The 24,107-nt window shown below is 39.0% G+C and overlaps 1 protein-coding gene across 1 annotated transcript in view; it reads left to right on the top strand.

Annotated features, from left to right (window-relative positions):
* TRPM5 (transient receptor potential cation channel, subfamily M, member 5) overlaps window positions 1-24,107 on the top strand; it is a 39,460-nt gene that overhangs the window by 10,572 nt on the left and 4,781 nt on the right. The window contains exons 6-19 of the mRNA XM_010003899.1: window positions 1,375-1,566; window positions 2,961-3,063; window positions 3,924-4,042; window positions 4,653-5,003; window positions 7,383-7,514; window positions 8,715-8,838; window positions 10,811-10,956; window positions 11,679-11,791; window positions 13,248-13,343; window positions 15,651-15,909; window positions 17,090-17,208; window positions 17,758-17,890; window positions 20,284-20,458; window positions 23,489-23,657. Coding sequence (XP_010002201.1) covers window positions 1,375-1,566; window positions 2,961-3,063; window positions 3,924-4,042; window positions 4,653-5,003; window positions 7,383-7,514; window positions 8,715-8,838; window positions 10,811-10,956; window positions 11,679-11,791; window positions 13,248-13,343; window positions 15,651-15,909; window positions 17,090-17,208; window positions 17,758-17,890; window positions 20,284-20,458; window positions 23,489-23,657 — 2,231 coding nt within the window. The remainder of the gene's footprint in view (window positions 1-1,374; window positions 1,567-2,960; window positions 3,064-3,923; window positions 4,043-4,652; window positions 5,004-7,382; window positions 7,515-8,714; window positions 8,839-10,810; window positions 10,957-11,678; window positions 11,792-13,247; window positions 13,344-15,650; window positions 15,910-17,089; window positions 17,209-17,757; window positions 17,891-20,283; window positions 20,459-23,488; window positions 23,658-24,107) is intronic.

The following is a 24,107-nucleotide window of genomic DNA, read 5'->3' on the forward strand; positions in this document are numbered from 1 at the left end:
CAATCTAAACCAGCCTTGGTGCAACTTGAGGCAGTTTTCTCTCATGCAATCACTTGTTACTTGGGAAAAGAGACTGACCCTCACCTCTGTAAAACCTCCTCCCAGGTAGTTGTAGAGAGTGATAGATTTCCCTCCCCTGAGCTTCCTTTTCTTCAGACTAAACAGCACCAGTTCCATCAGCCACTCCTTACAGGTCTTGTCCTCTAAGTCCTTCACCAGGCACTCTGCCTTTCTTTGGACACACTGAAACACGTATCAACCACTCCTTACAGGTCTTGTCCTCTTAAGTCCTTCACCAGGTGCTCTGCCTTTCTTTGGACACACTGAAACACGTCTTCCTTGTAGCAACATTGTCGTATCTTTGTCAGCTGGACTAAAACACACACTGGCATTAGAAATCTCAATGTTTAAACTAGGATTATGCCACCTCTTGAACTTACTTTCTACAAGCTAAGTATGACAGTATTTTCTGTATCTTGGGTGTTGAAAAATCACCTATCACAGCCTATAAATCCTCTTTTCAAAGTCTTAAAGTGATTTGGAGACCAGAGGTGACTGACTGGAGATGCCCTAAATTTACATGGCTGGGAATGGATAACTGAGTATGCTTTTTTAAGAATATCAGTTTCTTAAATACAAATTGGATAATATATGCCAGGGACTACAACAGTTGTTAAAAAAAACAACCCTTAAACTAAACTAAAAAAACCAAACAAACCACACACGACAAGTGAACCAACAGTTAGATTTTTGGAGTCTCATTATCTTCTTGCATAACTCCAGAGTAAGAAATAGATTTGCAACAAATAGTCATTATTGTAATTATGATGGCCTCTGCTTCCCTTTCTCAACAACCTGATTGACTCATTCTAATTGCACAAATAACAGAATTATCAGCCTTCAACTATTGCAGTTGCTATGCTTCAGTGTTGAGGTTTTTCTTCCTGTGGCCCCATGGTGCATTCCCACAGGAAAATTCCTGATTTTCAGAATGTATTGCCAGATTTAGCAGCCAGAAGAGCCTGCTGAGAATTTCTGTATAGTGCTCCTCTTGTGCTTGGCTATGCTAAACACAAACTGTGGGGCAGGGGCGGGGGGGAAGTCAGGGACAAAGTAGTTTTATGTAGTGTCTGTTCAAATCAGATTGCTTAGCTGCTCAGCAGATGTGTCATGAAAAGAAGTATAGTCAGAAGTCTACACATGAATGACCTGCTACAGAATCAGAAAAATCCTAATAGCTTAGAGGAGTCTGGACTGACTCCATAGTGACTATGGTTTAAGCACACATTTATTCCTAGTTTGCAAGAAATTTTTCTTTTGAATAACATTTTCTTTCCAGATATTAATTCTAAAAATGTACTTTTTAAACTACAGAGAATTTGCAGCAGTTTGGAGAATTCTGCCCCCTGGCTTATCTTAGCAGGATCTGGAGGTACAGCTGACATCTTAGCTGCATTCATGAATGATCCACAGCTTATCATGCCAGAAGCTGTTGAAAAGCAATTTAAGGAGAAATTCCCTGCAGAAAGCTTCTTGTGGAAGGACATTCTCCAATGGACAGCAACAGTGAGCTGATATGTTTGATAATTACATGCATCTGTGTTCACATGCTCTCTCCTACAATTTCTAGCTTCAGTAGAGTATTCAGTACAGGTTTGACAAGAAGCTGCCCAGAAGTTTTGGCTACTCCAGTGCTCCTGGGGAGTAGAATACCTCTTTAACATCAAAATCAAGTTGATCATACAAACCATTTTGTTGTAGTGATTCAGCAAAACACTGTCCTTCCTCAATCATTTCCTCAAGTAGGAGCTAGCACCCAGGAACCCCACAGTCCTTCTGGAGGGCATGAGGCATTATTTATACTCCACAGCTGTAGAACTAGTGCAGCCGTGACAGAAGAGACCTCATTCATGATCCACAGCTGTTAAATGGAAACCCAATTGTGGATAAGCATGAATAAATTAAAAAGAATGAAGGGAATTTAGAAACTATCATATTGTCAGTTACGTGTGTTCTTAAAAAAGAAAGACAAAACAGTATTTAGAAACTATCCTATTGTCCTATCCTATCCTATTTAAGAACGTGTGTTCTTAAAAAAGAAAGACAAAACAGATTCTCAGATTTTCATTACTCTTTGTATTGAGGCCACACTTGCTGGACTTAAGCCATGAAGTGTAAGTGTTCAAGAAAAAATGCTTTGACACTGTATTTATGTGAAGATTGAAGAGCACTGGGTGCCTCTGAGATAAATCAAGTCCACTCGACCTGATCATCTACTTTTTCTTTGCAGTCCCTGCTATAATCCTTAGCTTAAGAAGTTCCACATATTAATTCCATTAGGGAGGACTTTGCCAGATCACAAACGTAAGGTGATGGAAGGGCACCTAGAAGCAACGACGCTCACCAAGAGAGAGAAAAATCAATAAAAAGAGAAGCAGAAGAAACGAGCACTGTATAGATCAATATTTGATGACTTTTACTTGAAGAAGATTTAGAAACCACTTTTAAATAAAACTGTGAGAGCAAACCTTAAATGTCAAAGCAGGGAAAAGTAAAACAAAACTAGTGCTATGTTGGCTACGGCCTGACTATGATTCAAGTAAGAATGTGAGTTGACGATCTTTTAATTAAAGCCCTGCTCTTTTTCTCAGGATATCCAAGTTTTATCCTCCATTTTTCTAGCTGATTTTGGAACAGGAACCTTGCCTTAGGACACATTTATATCTGGGAAACTAGTAACATCTGTTTTCTTGCCAAACCTCAGCTTTACAATTAGAATGTAAGTTTCTGGGAAACCCCCTGCCCATGCAGGGGGGTTGGAACTAGATAATCTTTAAGGTCCCTTCCAACCCAGGCTATTCCATGAGTCTGCTCCTTGGGTGATCTCCACTGAGCTCTTAGGCATTAACATATAGCAGCAGGAGAACTCATAAAATTATTTTTGTTTCAACTCCCAATAGATTCAGAACATTGTTTCACACCAAAATCTTCTAACTCTGCACAACTTTGAGCAAGATGATTCAGAAGAACTAGACACAGTCATATTAAAAGCTTTAGTGAAAGGTAAGAACAATAAGCAAACCACAGTGTAATAGTTTTCATATTTGACTTCTTATGTGCTATAACCATATTTAATTCTTCTCCAAAGCAAGTTGAGCTGGTTGGTGGGTCAGATTTCATTTCTAATACAGTGTTCTTCAGCTTGCTTACAGACAAATTAACTGTGCAATTACTATAGCTCTTGTAACCTTCATTTTAAACCAATGTTTGCTTTTTAACCTCACACTATTGTATAGTACAGTTTTAATCATTCATTTCACTACTTGGTTCTCTTAGTAGAGAGGTTACAGAAGAACTGAATATTCTGCAGCGTTTAGTCAAATTACAAGCCATTTAAAAAACAAACAACCTGCAAAAACAAAACAAAAATGCAAGTTCCAGAACTGCTGCAGTTCCAGAAACAATCCATTTCTCCTGTAAGAAATCTTCACTGTATCTTGTGAAAGAAGACATAACTTGCTCTGCCATTCATTTTAGTTAGTGTTCATTTAATTGTTTGTATTAGCCTAAATTTAGTGTGGGGGAAAAAAATACTCCATTCCTAATAGAAATTGAAACTAAGACAAAGCCAATAGCCAGTCCTGTTACCTCCTTTCTACACGCCAGGGGTCTCTTAGAATCCTACAGACATTTAAACTTCATATTTTAATAAATAATTGAGCAAGCCCAAAATATTTTTTAAAATATTAATATTTTTTAAGTAAGGTAAAAAAAATGCTGTGAAGGGTTCCTGTTTGAGCAACCCACAGATCTATGATAGCTAAAGAAAAGCTTGTATTCTTAATCAAACTGCAAATACTCTATAAAGTTAAATATAACAAGTGTGAAGTACTGAGTTTATTTACATTTCCTATTTTTGCCAGCCTGTAAAAGTCACAGTCAGGAGGCTCAGGAATATCTGGATGAACTGAAGCTGGCAGTGGCCTGGAATAGAGTGGACATAGCTAAAAGTGAAATATTCAATGGTGACGTGGAGTGGAAGGTAGAAGGTTTTATTTCCTTAAAGGACAACTGGTGTGTAATTCAATGTGTACAGGACACTGAAGCATCCTTACAGAAGACTTCAGTTTTTAGTACTGATAGATTGAGCAGTGGTAGTATGCTTCCTCAGGCTTTTTGTCTGTCTGATCCCCTATATGATAGGGGCTTAAGACAGAGGAATAATAATTCAGTGATCACAGTCTCTTTCTTGACCTCTTCAGGGGCATCACTCCCCACACCCACTGCCTCCTCCAGCCTTCTGTACAGACCTTTGAAGTAAACAAACCTGAGCACAAGCAAAAGAAGCATGCAGATATTACTGTTAGAAGATGGTAGGAAAAAATGTCACTGTTTCTAACTGTTGTATAAATACCCAGTGTGGTGAGTAGCTGACATCACCACAACTACAGCACGATACTTGCGTTGATATTTTAACAGTAGTACTTACACAGGCATTTTGCCACAGAGAAGTCAGGAGAGTCCTACCTCTCTTCCTCATTCAAAACAAAATGTGCATGTCTTCATGTTAAATCCCTCCTCATGTTAAAGCCCTCCTCGTCCATCCATGATCACCCCTAAAAACCTCTTTATTTTTCTTTTCATCACTCTAGTCCTGTGACCTGGAGGAAGTGATGATGGATGCTCTGGTCAATGACAAACCAGAATTTGTAAAATTATTTATCGACAATGGGGCTAACATATCTGAATTCCTGACATACAGTCGTCTGCAGAGACTCTACTGTTCCATTTCTCAGAAATGCCTCCTCTATGAGCTTCTACTGAAGAAACATGAAGAAAGCAAACTGACCTTGGCAGGACTCACTGGTCAACAGAGTGAGGAGCAGAAGGAGATCTGTCCACTTTTCACACTCAATGAGGTCTCCAGAGTTCTCAAGGATTTTCTCCACGATGCATGCAAAGGTTTCTATCAAGACCTCAGACATGGAGGCAAGAAGAAATCTGTAAGTTACAACTTTCCATCCGAGTCCTGCTCCCCTCCAATTTCGAATTTGAAAGAGTTTAAAGTAGGTCTAGCCTTTGGGGGTAAGGCAGGGAAGGAAAGGGAAGATGAAAGAAACAGTTACTTCAGTTTCTCATTTCTTTTTTCAGATCATTGTTACAGCTAAAAAGGTTTGATTTTTAATTTCAAAAATAAAAGGGAAAGAAGGGAAACTCTAAGATAGGTTGTGATTCCTCTTTCACCCCCTCTGCACGTGGGGTTTTATGCAAGGTTTTACCTTACCTTGAATTAGTGTTAAGATATGGCCTCTGTTTCAGGACCTGCAGAGGGTCCTGTATCTCATGCTTCTCTAGTGCAACTTCCACAGACCAATCCTCATTCTAGCACCTTGAATGTGATGTTTGATCTTATTAGCCTCATGTTTAAGAACAGATTTAATAAAAGAAGAGAGAGATCTAGGTTAGCTAAGCAGTAATTTGACATAGCAAGTGCAGTCTGCATTTCTTATACAGAACTTCAAGAAGTACTTGAAAGACAGTATTTTCTAGGAGACAAGCAGGTGCTGGCCATTTTCAATCCCAGGTCTGAAAATGGGAATCTTTATAGATCTGCTCCCAGTTTTATACTGTGTAGGAGTAGACTGGATATCCAATAATGTACACTGTATGACATTTGCCTTTAGGCCACTATAGTGTGGTTATTGAGTGACATAACACACAGCAAGAAATAAGAACAATTGTATGAAATGGCCCTGTCAATCACCCTGGCCAACACATGACAGGCATAACATGTGATAGGTACCAGTGTGGAATGTCTATAGTGCACTGTCCACAATTGTGCAATAGATATATAATAATTTTTGTATTTAACAGTGTATTTAACATTGAAGCTCCAAAGTGCCAAAGTTCTTGCAGAAGCATTAGAAATAAGTTTGAATACATAACTTCAAAACAGAGCTACAGGGAAATTTCATTAAGATCAGAGCTTTAGAGAAAATAAACTGAACAACAATTAAACTTTTTCATATTTCCCAAGTACTAGTTTAATCTTGAAACTGTTTAAACTACAAATAAACAACAAAATTTCTCACTCAAGTGCTTCAATCACTTTTCCTGTGATAAAGCCTAGTTAAATTAATTCATAGTATGAAAAGCTAAGTTTTCATCTAGTGAAGATTTTGTTGTTCACAAGGACAGACAATTTGGGGCAATACCTTTGATGTCACTAAGCAGACTCCAGATTTACAAATTTTATAGAAATAAAAATTTGCCCTGAAGCCTCACTCACCTTTGTCACAGTAAACAAGCTAAAGCCAAATGATGTAAAAAAGGCCCAATTCAGACACCAGACCACACTGGCTGCTAGCTTTCCTTTCCTTCTTCCCATGGCTGCCACCAGCTGATAACAGAAAGAGTATCACTGTACTGGGATATCAGCATCGTTGCTGCTCAATTGTGTGTCTTATTTCAAGTTAGGATCTAGTGGTTATAAAGACTGATGAGACTTCAGGGGTATCTTTGTAGGGAGCTATTCAATCAAGTGAATTGCATTGAAAACCTTGCAGGAGAGAGAAGCAGAAAAAAAACACCACCATCCCCACCCCTAAATCATTAAAATAAACTTGAACAGAATCCCATACTTTAAGTGATTAAAAACATATCCTGACAAAAACTTGTTTTACAAAAAAAATAAAAGAAATTAAAAAAAAAAATCCACTCCAGCTGCTTCTAATTAATTCAGTAGATATAAAGGCACTTAAAAATATATATTTCAAATTCAGAACCTGACCTAAGTTGCTGTACTTTCTCTGGAGAGGGTTTTTTTTAATCAAATGCTAAAGGAATAAGTGGTGTTCTACTTAAAATACCCCCTGCATGAGGGAGGTTTCTCAAAGGAAAGACTGAAAATAGAGCACAGACATACTCTATTCTATCTTGTCCTGCTAAAGGGCCTTGGTGGGAATTATTTCTGTTGAAATAAAATGCCTTTTGTTCTCTTTTCTCTGAAACCATGTCCTCTGTGTGCAGAATCCAATATAACTAAAGGTGAGCTCAGATTAGTTAATCACAGGTTTGCCTCATATATTACACAGCAGCAGTGAAACCCTGGCCTTTTAATAAAGTCAATGAGAGCTTTACCATTGACTTCAATGGAGTCCTGGTTTCATCCAGAATGTTCTCACACATATTGAGTTACATCAGGAACACAAGGGTCCTTTGATTCAGTACAAAATGAACTACCTCTCAGTCCTACAGATAAGAAAAGGAAAAAAATCAAAGGACTACTAAGCAGCTCTCAAGGCCCACAGCAGCTTAGATCACGTCATTTGTATGGAATGAGACTGCAAAGCAGGTTTTAATTTCTACAAACCATATTTCAGGATAAAATGAATACAAAGCGATTACCTGGACCCTTGGATATGAACCAGAAAACCAAAAATCCTTGGAGGGATTTGTTTGTATGGGCAGTACTTCAAAACCGGCACAAGATGGCAAACTATTTCTGGGCTATGGTAAGCTCTGTGCTGTAGCAGCCTCGGGTGAAATATTGGCATATTTCAAGTATATGAGGTGGTTTTTGCTCAGCCTCACAGCTCAAATGACAGATAAGTTTGTTTCTAAAATATGAGATGTGGCATTTATAGGGCCTTTCATCTCCACGTGGCTCACACCAGGAGGGGCCAGCAGTCCTGGAGGAGAGGAAGGGCAGAGGAGCAGCAGGTGTAAATCAGGACAGCCTGAAACACTGCTGATGAATTTCAGCTGCCGAGTTCGCCCTCCTCTGCCACGCTCCTGAGGACTCACCCCTCTCAGTCTCAGGCTTTGTTCCCTTACAATAGGCCAGTTGTTTGGGTTCCAGTGCTGGAGGGGCGAGATGGCACAGTGCAGTCGAGCATCTTGAGCTTACGTGCTGTACGCGTAGGGAACAACAGCATTGCACTCTCAAAAGCTGAGCTCTGAGCTGGCATAATTGGCTCCTGTTTTACAGTCCTTCACAACCAAGACCCTGTCTCATGCATCTGCAGGACAATGCTGTAGCTTCACTCCCTTCCCCCCCCCACCTCCCTGAGCCAGACACAGACACAGGGATCAGGCTCCATCCCTGAGCTTCCAGATGGCTGCATCTGGCAAGGGACTGGGAGGAGACGTTCGAAGGGACAAACTGCAGCACAGCTCTTCAGTGAGTGAGTGTGTGTGCTTGTGCATGCAGATATATCTGCTCCTTGCAGGGCCTTCTGTTTGTGGAGCCCTGTTATCAGGAGGCACATTTCTCTGCTGGGGGCCACTGTGTTGCCTCTGCCTGCTGCGCTCTGTCCCTTCCCCTATGTCACAGAATCATAGAATCATCAAGGATGGAAAAGACCTTCAAGATCATCAAATCCAACTGTCTGCCCTACAACTCCTAATCACTAAACCATCTCCTGAAACACCACGTCCACCTGTTTTTTTAACACCTTCAGGGTCAATCAAACCCAGAAGTATCCAGCCTTTTAAGCCACAAGAACTACCAACATGTGCTTTTCAGTTCTCAAACATTATCAAAGCTGCAATTTCAATGAACATTTTGGACTTTCAAGTCTGTATTTGAGGACAGATTCTCTGAAGGAGAAACATGCTTTTATTGTTGTTAGTTTTATTCCTTAGTGAAGTCTCCCCAGTTCAGAAATACCCTACAGGGTATCTTAACAGCAGCACCCCTTTCTGTTCTACAGGGTCAGGAAGGTGTAGCCTCAGCTCTGGCAGCCTGCAAGATCCTTAAAGCAATGTCCCGTCTGGAGACAAAGACTGAAGTAGCACATACAATGAAAGAGGCCAAGTATGAGCAGCTTGCTGTTGGTAAGTAATGGCACCTTTTAAACAGCACCAAAAATGTAAGAAGTGACTGCCATTGGAAGGCAAGCAAGTGAAAAAAAAAAATAGTTTCAGTTGTGAAAGGTCAACTGTCATGAGTAATTTAACAGCCTTGCAGCACAGACAGTCCTGAACATTCAAATACCATAGAAGAAGGACTTAAAACCCACTAATTTTGGAAAAAACAGTGTTCCAAGACTGGCCCCTGGGATGTATGAATGAAATTTCTCTCCTGCTGTATGTTGGTATTTTAAGGGTCTGATCTTAATACAAGGTGTGTTACAGCAATAAGCAAGATAGAATAACAAAAACACTTCCAGGGTCTCAGCAGCCTAGTTTTCCTGCAATATCAAGCTTGCTCTGCAAGGGCCACTAGAGCAACAAGTTTTAAGGTTTGTCTTTGCTGCTAAAAATAATTTGAGATTACCTCATCCAGAAGAGGGCTAACTGCACTGCAAAACTGCAGTGAGACTCAACTCGTTTCTCAGCCCCTCCCTACAGCAGGAAGCACTCGGGGATCCGCAGTGCTAGAATGTCCAGTCCTCTTCCCTTTGTCTGGTTTAGAAACAGATGCCTGCACACAAGCTTCTCTGCTGAGCTGACATCAGTCTAATACTTATTTGAAGGCAGCACTGCTGTGAACAGAGGGCTTCAAACATGCCACACATGGAAATGCAGAGGTGCTTTATTTCCTTTTAGAACTAGTACATCAACCAGCTGAAGGCTCATGCAGATATTGCTGCATTATTGATTTACAGATCACATTTTCCCCTCTTCTCACAGGGACATTATTATTTACCAAAAATAAAAGTCAGGTTCTTATATAATCACAGGACTTGAGTTATTTAGTCATGGAACTACAGAGTCTAATCGAATACACTGAAGTCTGCTCCTTGGCTTTGCAAAGTATTAGATCAGAGTCTCCATTTTATTTTATGGCCCAGATTAAATTCTTTAAGAATGATAAATACCACCTCACCTGCAAAAGAAATCTGGCTATCAGTTTAGGTGAACTTGATAATTTCCCCAGCTCTCACAGTGTAATAACAAGATCTAGGCTGGTCTAAGAAGGGTGCTGAGATAATCACGTGAATCAGCAAAATGAAACAGACACAAGAATTCAGATCTTGTCTAATGAGAAAACCTTGGCTTTTTGGACTGTTTATCCTAGTTTCTGAGATCTAGGGCCAGCTTCTCTGGAAACAGAACGACACTGCAACACTCTACCAAGTCTAAATTATTTTATGTCAAAAAGCTATGTCTTAAAACCAAGTATTTTTGAGTGTGGAGGCAGCGAGGCAACTCATCCTTCAAACTGTTGGAGGGTCACCTCAAAGATACAGTTTTTCTTGATCCTGCCTAACACTCCACGTGAGACAGCTACAGATGAGGGCCTGTTACAAATGCCAACATGAGTCCAAGAAGTTCCTTATGCTGTCTGTAGAAGAACTGAGAAAGGAAAATTTCTTCTCGGATCAAATGATAGGATAAAACCCAAAGAAACCCAAAACAAAACCCAAAGTTATTAGCGGCTCAGGCTGAGAAGGGAGCATACAGATAGAAAGAGCTGAGAGAGAGGTACTGAGAGATTTACTCCATAGCTTTCTGCAAGTAGTGGGAATTTTACAATGAAAATTATTTTTATTTTACCAAGGCAAATCTATTTAATCTGCTCTCTGCCCCAACACATGTGCACACACACATAAAGCCATAGCGAGTTATTCTTGTCTTCAGCACTGTTCCTCTCTCCCTTCCACCTTCTTGCAGCTCTCTCAAGCTCTTTTCAACTACTTCAGCCTTGCAGATGTCTCAGGTGCAGCAAGGAGCATCTGGCAGTGCTCAGGGTTTGCTGCCACCATGATGCACCCTAGACACATCACTCTTGTCTAACATTCATTTAAAATGTTTTTCTTGTAAATTACAAGATCTGTTTGCCTGTGTTTCTGTCATTTGGCAGAACTGTTTAATGAATGCTACCACAACAGTGAAGAGAGAGCATTTGCTCTGTTGGTGAGGAAAAACCAGTACTGGAGCAAAACCACCTGCCTACAGCTGGCTACAGAAGCAGATGCAAAGTCTTTCTTTGCACATGACGGTGTCCAGGTAAGTTTCACAGACCCTTCCCTCACCACCTCTACCCTCGTGGCCTTTAAGCATCATGTTGAACACAGAAGAGGATAGCACAGCAACTGAACAGTCCCATGCAATGTATTCCCAAAAGAGACATACTTCAGAGGAAGGGCTGCTCCCTCTCCCTGCCAAAGCAACACAGTTCCCCCTTTCCCCTCACTTTCATCCAGCTGTCCCACAAACCAGTTTGTTGAGGAGGTTTAGCCCTTACTCCATCCTGTGCTTTTTCTTCCTTCCTTGCTCACAGAGAAGCATCAGGAAAGCAATTTAAATCTGCCTGAGGCATAATGAAGTTGCTCCATGATGTGAGGTAACTCATTGTTCAGATTCAAGGAAGAGCTCACTGATAAAAGTTAAATCAAATTACTTTCAGCTTTGCCCTCACAAACTGAGCTGTCTCCACATACACAAAGCTAAATTAAGAGTGATGTTCTAGCTCCCAGTGCGTGACTTGCACTTTCTTAATACTACAGATTTTGCTTAATTCCACTTGCTTGCTGTTCTTTCCACTGTCCTCTTCATAACCCTGCATACTCAACATCTGCAAGAGGGTGCACCTGTTTGCTCTGAAGGTGTGCCTGTTCTTCAGGTTTCCAGAGCATTTGCTGTCTTAGGAGATGCAGAACATAGGTGCATTTCATCTGCATTTATGTTTTTGTGATGTTAAAGCCATCTTCTGTCTTCTTGACTTTCAGGCCTTCCTGACAAAAATATGGTGGGGAGACATGTCTACAAGCACACAGATCCTGAAGTTAATATGTGGATTCTGGTGTCCTTTCCTAATCTTCACAAATTTAATAGCATTCAGGTACAAACATAACTATTAGGGTGCGAGACATAAGTAAGGGACAAAAAATAAGCCATAAAAAAAAATAGTCTCAGAATTTCTCATCTAAGTGGTAAAAACAGTAGAATAATCTCAGAATGTCAACAGAGGGACTGCACCACTATTAACCAAATGAGTTTTATATGGGACTGAGTGATTTGTGTGCCCTGTGCTAGTGCCTATTCTAATACTTAAAAGATCAATGCCATGGTTTGACATAGATCACTTCTATTTTGTAAAGTCCTCAGAAAAACCTGCTGGAATTCTGTCAGCTCCAGATTCTATGCAGTAATGTGTAGAGTATCTCCAGTATAGCACCACTTATTTCTAGATTTAGACATGTTTGCTTCAAATGTCAGTATCTTATCTAGAAAAAGAGCCATCACATAGCACTATTATCAGCCACAAGCCTTTTATCTTATCAAGGAAAACAGCTGTCACAAAGGAGTATTATCAGCCACAAGCCCTGGTAGCATTAAGTCAAGCTTAAAAAACAGGACTGACATGAAATCAATTAAGATTTTCCAATTCAATGTCTAATGAGATCTCTTTGTTAGTCTTCTGCAGACATAGATTTGGAGTTCAGCTTTTTGTCAGTGAAGGCTAGAATCTCAGGCTTTCTTAAAAACACACCCAAAACAAACACAAAAAACCTCACAACAGGAAATTAAGAAGGGGCAGACAAGGTGCTCAGGCAGTGGTAAGAATCCACAAACTGAAACTTACTAAGACCTCCTACTACTGTGAGACTCACGTACAAATAATCAGAATTTGCTTTATGGAATTACATTCTATTACAAAATACATGTTCCTTTAACAGTTAAACTACTTAAAAAGCAAGAGGAAAACTTGTTTGCCACTGCTGACTTAAGACTTTCTGACAGTGTTACTAAGATTTCTTGTCATAGTGGCTGCCAGATTCAGAAATTCAAGTAATTTAATGTGACATTTTGGCAAAGTTTTCATGGAAAGGTTTAAATTATGATTCCTAATCAAATTAAGCCTTTCCAAATTTGTTCTTTTGAGGACATTTTTTGCCTCTTTTCCCTGGAAGTGCAAGAGTTGACACCATGTTCCCTACTGCTTGAGGCATTTCCTCTCTTAATTGCTACTAAGAGTAACCAGGAATGGAACACTGGGGAATTGTCTTCTAGGACTGACTGAAGGGTTTATTTCTGCTCAAATTCTAAGTAATTTGAGGGAATGGAGCATCTGCTCCATTTTTGTGAAGCATGCCAATTATCACTTCTCAAGTGACTTCAGCCTTTGCCTTACAAATAAGCAGAATTTGCACAGGTAAGGATTATGCATCATTTGATAGCTTCTCAGTGGAGCAAGTCCAAGATAAGTACATGCTAGCAGTTCTCTGTGAATGTCAATTTAGTAGTGAAAAATTGCTAAGTATCATCTTTCAACTAATGAGTTTATTTCCTTACAGTAAGGAAAAACAATCAAAGAATGACCCAGAGCCATTTAGAGAACTGGAGAGTTTTGATGCAGAGAGAACTCTCTTTTTTTCCAAGGAAGAAGATAGGTAAGTTTAAAACCATTGGTTAATGTAACTTTTGTGAAAACAACACTTAGTGTTCTTTTCTGATTAGTGACCTAGTAATGATCTAAGGAGAAGCTGAGGGACTAAGAAAGTCATTGCTCCTCAGAAAGTGTTGTGCCTTCTGATTACTGCTGTGGTTGCTTTCTAAATGGAATACAGAAAATAGGGATATATCCCTGTTTTAAGGAGACACAACTTTACTTGTTCTGAGAAGGTAATTTCTACAGAATAAGGAATCAGCTTAATACCAGGGGAATCATAAAGCATTTCTTGAGATCCCCCTCAGCTTGTGATGGCTGATACACATTGAATTTAAGAGCTAAGCCTCCTATCAGATTACTGAGCTGAGCAGAAATGATTTTCAGCAAAACCTTACATGATTTCAGTGCATCGCTAGATCCTTGCCTGCAAAGGCCACAAGAGAAGTACTTGCAACCATCAGTACCTGCAAATTTTATATTAAGTCCGCTTCCCACTAATACTAGGGCCCTTCATTTACATTTCAAAAGCTGGGCCTGAAGTACGACAACAAACTTCTAAATTAGAGGGAGCATTACACAAATGGGTAACTAAGCACAAAGATTTTGTCAGTTGCTCCTGGTGATCCATAATTCTGTGATTCAGAACTTCTGAATCCCCCCCTATACCTCTACCACATACTCATCACCGAAACCTGGGAGGATACAAGGACCTAAATCAGAATAGAAAGAATTTTGTGTAGCACAAAGTCCTCTTAATAGCTAAATAGCCACTTGTAGTAAGCATGTGCATTTCAATGATTTAAAGAGAACTTCAGAAATATGTGAGCAACAGTAGTGAATAAGCTTCATCTGCAGTATGAAGTGCTAGACCAGCTCACAGTAATTTGGCTCTGTTTTTACCTCTGGCATTTAGCTGCTGGTATACTGGAGAAAATCATTAGACTGGCTGCAAGTAGAAACTTTTCCCTGTGACAAATGTTTTAAATAATTAGCAAGAATATCAGGGAAAATTAAAAACCACTGAAGAGTTGTTTATTTTCTGTGAGGTGAAATGGAAAGCATACCCTAATGCACCCACCCCTTGCTAAAGATCACACCTCTTAGAGTCAGAATCACAAAATTAAAGATCTAATGACATCCTTAGCTTACCCAGGAGAGCAATTTATGTGGAAACAAAACCTCACGCTAAGATCAGGTTGCTATCAAATACAGGGAACTTGCATTTTCTGTACAGGATAATTTCCAATGCCATTAGATAGCACTTCATGTTCCAAAACACAGCAAAAACAACTGTAGATGTACAGGTCAAATTTCCCCTCAGTTACCAAAGTACTTGCATAATTCCACAATAGTCAGAGACTACCTTAATGAATAATGTATGAGGTCAATTTTTTTCTAAAAGGCTTCTATATTACTTTTTCTCCAGTTTACTCTAATTTTATAATAAATGGCAAAATGCCAGGGCTTACACTTAAGAAAAGGACTAAAATATTCCTTCAGTAGTTCACTCAGAGTTCAGCAAGGACAGTCAAGAAACACATGCTTACTATGATCCAGCACTTTTGAGGCTGGGTCAAAAAGAGGAACTGTCACAACAGCAACAGGAACTTCTGCATGTTTCTGCAGGCCAAAATGGTTAAGAACTGACTTTCGAACTATGTTGGCCATTTGCTTTTCTTTCCTATTTAGGATGACAAAGAGCAATTAGCCCACTTCCCCCTCTCCTTGGAGATTTGCAGTGTCTGTAGTACATGCAAGAATACAATGAAGTTACATATCGAATTAATACAACAAAACTGAAATAACAAGAATTTGTGTTTAAGACTGATGGTGTCCAGTGACAGGACAAGGGGCAATAGGCACAAGCTGGAGCACAGGAGCTTCAAGTTAAACATAAGGAAAACTTGTTTACGGGGAGGGTAATAGAGCATTGGAACAGGCTGCACAGAGGGGTTGTGGAGTTTCTTCTCTGGAGTCATTCAAAACCCATCTAGACCAAATCCTGTGTGATCTACTCCAGGTGACCCTGCTGTACAGCAAGGGGGTTGGCCTAGATGATCTCCAGAGGTCCATTCCAACCCCAGCCACCCTGTGACTCTGACTTTCTTTTCAAAAACTTCTTTTTGACTTGAAATATTCCTGCTATGATAATGTGACTGCTCTGACTTCTACAGCCTTCTTCCTTGCCATTTGCAGTGTTTGCTTGTTACTATCTTACAAGAAGCTTTATATAGAATAAACCGGATCCTATTCCCATGGACTAATTTTAGGAACTCATCACCAAGCCTATATTATTTTTGTTTTGCAGAGGAAATTGTAAATTAGAAAAGCAGAACCCTTCTGAAAACACAGCGTGGGCGACATTCATGTTTACTCGGTGGAGAAAATTCTGGAGTGCTCCTGTAACTGTATTTACAGGGAATGTTATAATGTACTTTGCTTTTCTATTTCTATTTACTTATGTCCTTTTACTGGACTTTAAACCACCTCCACCTGAGGGTCCATCTGCTAAAGAAGTTATACTTTACTTCTGGGTTTTTACCCTGGTCTTGGAAGAAATCCGACAGGTCAGTAACCTACAACATCTTAGTAATAACACAGTAAAACATGAGGCAATATTTTGAACAGATTTACAATCTGTAGAACTGTACAAGCTTCAAAGTTCCAAGTGGCAGGCACAGTTCTGTACAGAGGAGCAATACAGAACCTACCTTATCCAAAACACTTTGCCTCTCTCTCCCAAAGCAACCTCTTCCTCCACCATATAAACCTGTAGCTCCATGTTTGTTTTTCCATCCTGCTCCAGCTGTAGCCAAGTGGGCTACCAAGATTCAGGTGTCCTTCACTTTGCAAAATATGTCCCTGATTTCACTCTCCAGAACTGGGTCCTCCAGTTATATTCAACATCTGGAAATACAGCAGACAAATCTACATCTACAGAATTTTAAGAGATTCTTCCCCACTGGAGATCACTTAAAAAAAACACCCAACAAAACACCCAAAAAAACAAATGAAAAAACTACCACAACAAAAAATCAACAGAAAATAACCAAGTAAATTAATTCAGATTATTTGTGGTTTTCCTACAATATTTCTCAATTCAAAACATTAGCAGATCTCTTTTTTATTTGCTTTAAAAAAAACCCAAACCAAACCAAAAACAATAACCCAAAGTTCTCCATTATTCTCTCAGTTACCAGTAAAGGGGATCCCAATTTGTTACAGTTTATTTGAAATTATGCAGCAAGGCCATAACCAGAGGAGGACATGGAAAATATTTGGATCAAAGAACATTTTGCCTGTAAAATATGAAGTGTGCCAGGCTAAAACCTATTTAAGAAATCCAGCTCTTCCCTAGATAATCAAATGTGCGCTCACTGACAATTCAACCACCAGATCTGTTGATGCATTTTAGACAGGCAGCATCTAGAAACTGAACTTTGACTGGAAGTTGTTTTATTGTTTAACAGCCCAAATGCTGACAAAACCTTCAACTAGGCCTCAAAAATTCTCAAGTCTAATATCACAAGAATAAAAAATAGATTTCTTTTTTCTTTTTGATCTAACATTTTTGTTTTAAGCCAGTTAACCAAGCTTATGTTTTCAAGCTTTTTTTTCCCTGTTACACTAGGAAGTTGTTTTGCTCTTTGCAATGAAAAAGGAAACAGGTGTTATGTTAAAACTCAGTCATAATGAAATAGTGAAACAAGAAACAGAAATATACCAATTATTATTCCTATTTTTCAGAGTTTCTATACAGATGAAGACACAAATTTAATGAAAAAATTTAAATTGTATGTGGAGGATAACTGGAATAAATGTGATATGGTGACCATCTTCCTCTTCATAATTGGGGTGACCTGCAGGTATGTATCTGTTCCATGTGATGTGCTCAGCATCAGGAGCAAGGGCTATGTATTGCAACTGAAAGGAAAATCTCATGTGCATGTGAGGACAAGCTCTGACATTTACTTTTACAAGCTCTGAGACATGTTTCTGCAATAAAAGCTACTCAAATTCTGTGGAATCATAGACGTTGCTCTGGACACCACAAAAAGACATATTGGTGTATTCAAACGTGTACAGAAAAGCTCTGCTTTTGTTTGCTTGTTTGTTTTTGGCAATCATGGGTAGTCGATGGATTTTATCTTTTTAAAAATTATTATTATTTTTTAATTTAAATAAATCTCATTCCTGCCAAAACAAAGAATAAAGTGTCCCTCCATCTTTTGGCTATTTCTCATCATTTTTACAGACATTATATTACATTTGTCTTGCAGACTTATGCAACCATAACCCTGAAGCACCTCCCTTTTCCTAATTAGGCTGTGTCAGGAAACTGAGTATAATATTTGAGAAAATACTTCTTAGCAGCACTTGCTGAGATCTGATATTTCATTTAATGTGCTCTGCAGGATGCTGAACTCAACTTTTCAAGCTGGCCGTACAATACTTGCCATTGATTTTATGGTGTTTACACTTAGACTTATCCATATTTTTGCAATTCACAAACAACTTGGACCAAAGATCATAATTGTGGAAAGGATGGTAAGTGTCTCTCTTAGATAAATACTTGTGCTTTCTAAAAAATGGAGAGTAGGAAATCTTCTCTTTACGAAGGAAATCAGTTTATAACCTATTTTTTTAAGGCATGTCATTTTGCATGTATTCCCTTATTTATTGTATTAGATGCAGTAAGTTTGAAAGAGATCCTTCCTAAGACCTCTGTAGTGTAGGTGGTCCCAATTTACTAATCCTTGTACCTTTCCTAATAATTTATCCTCAGATCTGGCACACGAGGAGTGGAATGTCTGACTTACTACTGTTCCCCCTACTTGATAAGCTGTTCATATGCAGAGCATAACCTGAGACAAACAACAGGCCATTTCAGAAGGGCAGGGCACTTACTGAATGACCCTGTTCTGCCTGGGGAGACTGATTATGTTATTTGCAAGAAGTGTGAAAAAAAAAAATCTGTGAAAAAGGATAGTTGCAGGTTTCCCACAGGAGTTACTTGTACTTTGTAGCCAAGTTACAATGAAAACTTATTAGTACTTTGTGAGCTGTTGATAAAATATTTTAATTTATTACCACTCTCCTGCAGGAAATGAGGCATTAGGACTATAGTTCCTGTGCTTGGGTATGCACTGGTATGGTGAAGTAGCTTTCTATTTAGGCATGTTAATTCTCTAGGCCAATTAGGTCACGGTAACTGATTAATATAAGTTCATCTAATTGCAAGTACTATTATAGAATCTACAAATATTTTATTTGTGACTAACAGCAGAGCTCAGTAAAAGCCCTACAGTCTAAACAAGCCTATACATTGAATAAACATAACTACCAAGCTATTTGGATTTGTCTACAAATGTAATAACTGGAACTCTAACATGACATTTGCTTGGAGTAGCAAAAGGGTAAATGGCAAATAAATATTTGTTCTTGAACATTATCTAGCTTACAGCATTAGCAGACTTCTATTGTAAGAGAAGAGGTCACATCTGCAGCTCCTAACCCATCCGTGCTGCATATCGAGCTAAACCAGGGCCCTGAGTAAATATGGTAATGTGTCTGCTATGTTGACATCTGAAGTCATATGAGATAACACACAGATTAAAAAGAAGAAAGTAAGAGTATGAACAGCAGCCGAGACAAAACCCTAAAATGGGACCTTTCATCTTCTCCCCATTCAAGCCAAGACAATGCCTCAGCTTGGGTAGTTCAATGTGGAACCCTGGAAGAAGGAAACAAATGGAAACGTGGCAATGAAAGAACAGTGAAAGTTACTTCAGTCAATGATAACTTCTTGAAGGATTCATCAAGTGGGTTTAAGCAAGAGAATTTCCCCTAAAGGGAGAAGCAATCCATGGCTGTCTCTCATCGGCTTTCTCCTTTTTAACCGTGCTACAGAATTGCTGAAACAAGTGTGGTAGCTGCTAAAATGGCAGTTCAGTGCCAGGACAATGCCCATGCACTGACAGACTGCAAATTGTGGAAAAATATATCCAGACTTGCCACTGCTCTCTCTTAACTATGACACCATTACAGTCCTGAAGCACTGCTAAATTTGAAATCATCCAGAAAACAAAACAGAATGGAAAAAAGTCAGAGAGACATCAACTATGGCCTGTGTGGCTCAGTTACTCTATTTAGTAACAGAACTCCAAGTAACCTCCTGGAGGTCTGAAATGGCTATGCTTTTGCATAACTACACAATCCAATCATCTAATTGAAATGAATCTACAGTCCCTAATGAACTCTGTCAGATTAGATGGAAAGAGGATTAAGTGTACCCCTTCCACCAGGGAAAAAATATTGCACATGAAATACATTTTAGATTTTTTTTTTTAAATAAGTGTTTCAGGATTCGATTACTTCTGCTTCTGTAGAGAAACGGAATGTTTAAAAGCAGGAAGTCCTGAAAACAATCCCTCAGATGCATTACTTAGCTTGAAAACCCAAGACAGAAGCCACCTGATCCTTTCAGCCTTTCACGGCTGCTGTGCCAGTGGTTCAGTTTTCATCAATGAGCACTGTTTGTTACCAGGATCCACTGCTGCAGCAGAACTCTTGTCATTCACAGTAAAATGGTCAATGGTACTGTGAGATCTCACAGTAAATCTGCATTTAAAAGGTCTGATGACTTTCACTTTAAAAGTAAAATGTGTTTTATTTGTAAATGCTAGATGATTGAAAAGCAAGGTTTTAATTTAAAACATGCCTTTTTCTAAAGGAAAAATGCTGGTTACAGGCCAAGAACAATGTAACAGCAAGGTCAAGAGTGGAATTCTGTGCATGGAACTGTATCCTATTCCACCACCTAAACAAGCTTGTAAGGAATTAGAATAATTTGAGGCACTTTCATATAGAAAGACTACTGTTCTTGGACTATGCTGTGACAGTCACCTCTCCTCCTTTTCTCCTCTCCCTCTCTTTTCTAGATGAAGGATGTTTTCTTCTTTCTGTTTTTCTTGACTGTGTGGCTCATTGCCTACGGTGTGACAACTCAAGCTCTGCTTCATCCCAACGACAGCCGAGTGGAATGGATATTCAGAAGAGTGTTTTATCGTCCCTACCTTCAGATATTTGGCCAGATTCCACTGGATGAAATAGACAGTGAGAAAATTTCTTTTACCCCTAACTTGGCCATTTTTGAATGCACAATTCTGATTACAGCATGGAATTCTTTCACAGTCTTGTATTTTGTTTGGTTTTAATAATTATTTTAATTAATTATTGTATTATTGTATTGTATTTTTAACAAAATATTGTATTGTATATTTTTTTTATTTTCTGGTGCTCTCAGCACAAGAAAGATATAGACCTGGTGGAGAGGGTCCAGAGAAGGGCCAGCAAGATGATTAAAGGCCTGGGGCAGCTCTGCTATGAAGACAGGCTGAGAGAGTTGGGGCTGTTCAGCCTAGAGAAGAGAAGGCTCAGAGGAGACCTTATAGCACCTTCCAGTACTTGAAAGGGGCTCCAGGAAAGCTGGGGAGGGGCTTTTTACCAGAGAGGGCAGTGATAGGACAAGGGGTAATGATTTTAAACTGAGAGAGGGGAGATTTAGGTTAGATATTAGGAAGAAATTCTTCACTACAAGGGTGGTGAGGAACTGGAATGGGCTGCCCAGGGAGGTTGTTGATGCCCCATCCCTGGAGGATTTTAAGGCCAGGTTGGATGAAGGTTTGTGCAACCTGATCTAGTGGTGGGTTCCCTGCTCATGGCAGGGGGGGTTGGAACTAGTTGATCTTTAAGGTCCCTTCCAACCTTAATGATTCTATGATTCTATTATTTTATTTTTTCATATTAGTCCTGCAGGCCAAAGCTTTCACATTACTATGATATGAATCATGTCATTGCAAAGAGACGTTGTGCAGTGAGGAATTACGTTGCAGCAAAAGGGTCGACCCTATTTAGATAAGCTGTCTGAAATATTCACTCATGGATTTGCAGTTTTATAGCCTGCCATACCTTCTTTCACTTCAATCATTTCCATTCTGTTTAATCTAGACTCAGATAACCCTGTGTAAACTGATATAATAGCACCTCCATACATACATACAGTCTTACTGCAGTACAGTTCTGCCCATAAGCAAACATTTATGTTTTAGAATAAATATTCCTCTAGAGCATTTGTTGACTGGAGGTAAAGCAGCCCAAATCAAATAAAGCTAGTAACTGCATATGTGCAACATTTCAAACAAGGCAACATAAAAATAATCACAAAACAAGGAAATACTTAGACATAAAGGCTCAAAGCAACATTTCTGATGGATTTGCAGATAAAGTACAGAACAAGTCATCTCCCAAAGAAGTTTGAAGTAATGCCACTGCATTTACCCAGAGCAACAGTGCTAAATGTCAGTGGCAATATTGAAGTACAAGTCAAACATGAGGTAATATAGATGGAACAAAAAAAAAAAAATCCCATAGACAGAAGCAAGCCAGTAAGCATTCTTTCATGTTCACTTTGTTTAGTAAGAAGCAACATATGTCTTAGAAAACTGAAAAGCCTGACTGAGGCAAGAGAGCATGGCTGTGATTTATCTCACTTAACTTTAATCATCATTGATGTAAGCATGCACAGCACAACAAGTCATTCTTATTTCCATTGAAGTAATTGAAGAGAAACAAGTGTTTCTGGAAAAAGAAAATAACCACGTGTTGCATTCCCTAGAAATGTGTGTTTCTCTTCATTGAGACTCCAAAGGGTGTCTTCACCTGGATAAATAACTGGATAAAAGAGGAAAAAAGAATGAACTACACAGGCAACTTCCAGAAGGGAATAATTTGTCCTGGGGCCCTCTGGGGCTTATTCTGCTCAACATCTTTATAAAGCATACAGAAAAGGAGATGGGTAATGAGCACAACAAAATTTGCTGATAAAACTTCATTACTGGGTAGTAGACACTAAAGCTAACACCTAAGAGTTGCATAGGACCCTAAGTGCTAAATCATCATTTAAGATTCAGTGTAGATAAGTTTAGGGTAATTCAACTGGTGAAAGCAGTCCCAGCTGTGGTGAGTTTTGATATAACTGCATACTATAGAGAACATGATGGTGGGGTTATCTGTGGCAGTGGGGAAAAGAATTACTAGTAAAAAAATGGAGAATAAACAAGTATCATTATTCTACTTCACATTTGTGGACTTAGTTCATAGCTGGAGACAGGATACAGGGCCAGACCTCTAGTCTGGTGCAACAGAACCATTCTTGATAAACTCGACTGCAGGCTCAGATGTATAAAGTAGTTTAAATTTAGAATAAGGAACCTCATTCCCAGCTTTTACTGAATTTTCCCCTCTAACACATGTATCAGCATGAAGACTGTGAAGACAAGTATGTAGGAGAACACAATTGCTAAATACTCAAAAGTAGGACTTCAGGACCTCAAAACTAGTCTAAAAAGTATACAGCCTTTTCAATACAACCCCCATTTGCTGAATGATACTAAAATGCCATTTGTGACAACCATCTTGCCAGTTAATGAGCAGTCAAGTTGTGGAGGTCTGCATTGTCCTAGGGTTGCAACTCTCTTGAATATTAAAGTAATTTCTCTTCATGTACATGGCATGATTACATTTTCACCAAATTAAAGACATTTTATATTAGTTCACAAAAATGATCTTCCAACTGCAAGAATTAACTCAGTAGCTCAAGCAATCAAAGAACTGTCCTATTAGTGTTAAGAGAGTCTTGTATGTATGGTCCTGCTAGTAGTCAACAAAGGCAGTACAAAAATACTACCACAATATTGGATTTAAGCTTTTAATGACTGTAAAATATTCAGAACAAACTTATGCTGTTATTTATATGCAGCCAAGATTAAGTCTCATTTTAGCAATCATTGTCCTTGATTTGTATCCTAACAGTAAAGGTACTAAATATAGACACACATCCATGTCACTAGTTCTTAAAAAAAAGACACATTTGGAGATACTAGTTCAATCTTTATTTGCACTGAAACAACTATGAAATGCAAGCACTTCAAACCTCAAGAAAAATTTGTAGTTCTTGCTATCCTTTGTTGAAAGTCAAAGATTTTGCTCACCAAAATGCAAAGCTTTTGTCACCACTCAAAGAAATCAGTATAGCAGTAGGGTTTGTAAAAATCAATTATTTATTTCTCTGCTCTTCCTTTGCAGCATCAAGAATGTACCCCAGGAACTGTACGTTAGATCCACTGCAGGTTCTGCAGGAGAACTTGCCATCATGTCCTAACAGTTATGCCAACTGGCTTGTCATACTTCTGCTGGTCATCTTCCTACTAGTCACAAATGTTCTCCTTATGAATCTCCTGATTGCTATGTTCAGGTAAATGCAATTTCAGTAATACCAACTTGGAGGCTGCAGTTTTAACTGAATACCCACATTCACTACATCACTCTTGGCTATTCATTTTGGAACACACTAGCTGTTTTCCTTGTGAATATTATTTGGGGATTGATAGGTAGGCTTCTGTGATCACATAGTTCTGAAGTGCTCATTATCCTTTCTTCTGCCACATTAAAGCCAAGAAGAAAAGAGTCCTCTTTTACTGCTAAAAATTCAATTAAACATGTACACAAGAGTCCCTGGCTGTGCTGCAGCACAAATCTGCAGGTGCAAAGCAGCTGTAAACTTGGCAGACTTAACAGCAGATAATCTGCACAGATGGGAAATGCTTGATGTCAACACAGCTCATGATGACTCATTTAGTAGAAGAATTGATGAGGCATGTTTGCTGATCTTGCCTGAGTGAAGTGGAAATACCTTTTAAAAAAC

This window comes from Chaetura pelagica, unplaced genomic scaffold (assembly GCF_000747805.2).
Source record: "Chaetura pelagica isolate M959 unplaced genomic scaffold, ChaPel_1.0 scaffold28, whole genome shotgun sequence".
In the NCBI taxonomy this organism is placed as follows: Eukaryota; Metazoa; Chordata; class Aves; order Apodiformes; family Apodidae; genus Chaetura; species Chaetura pelagica.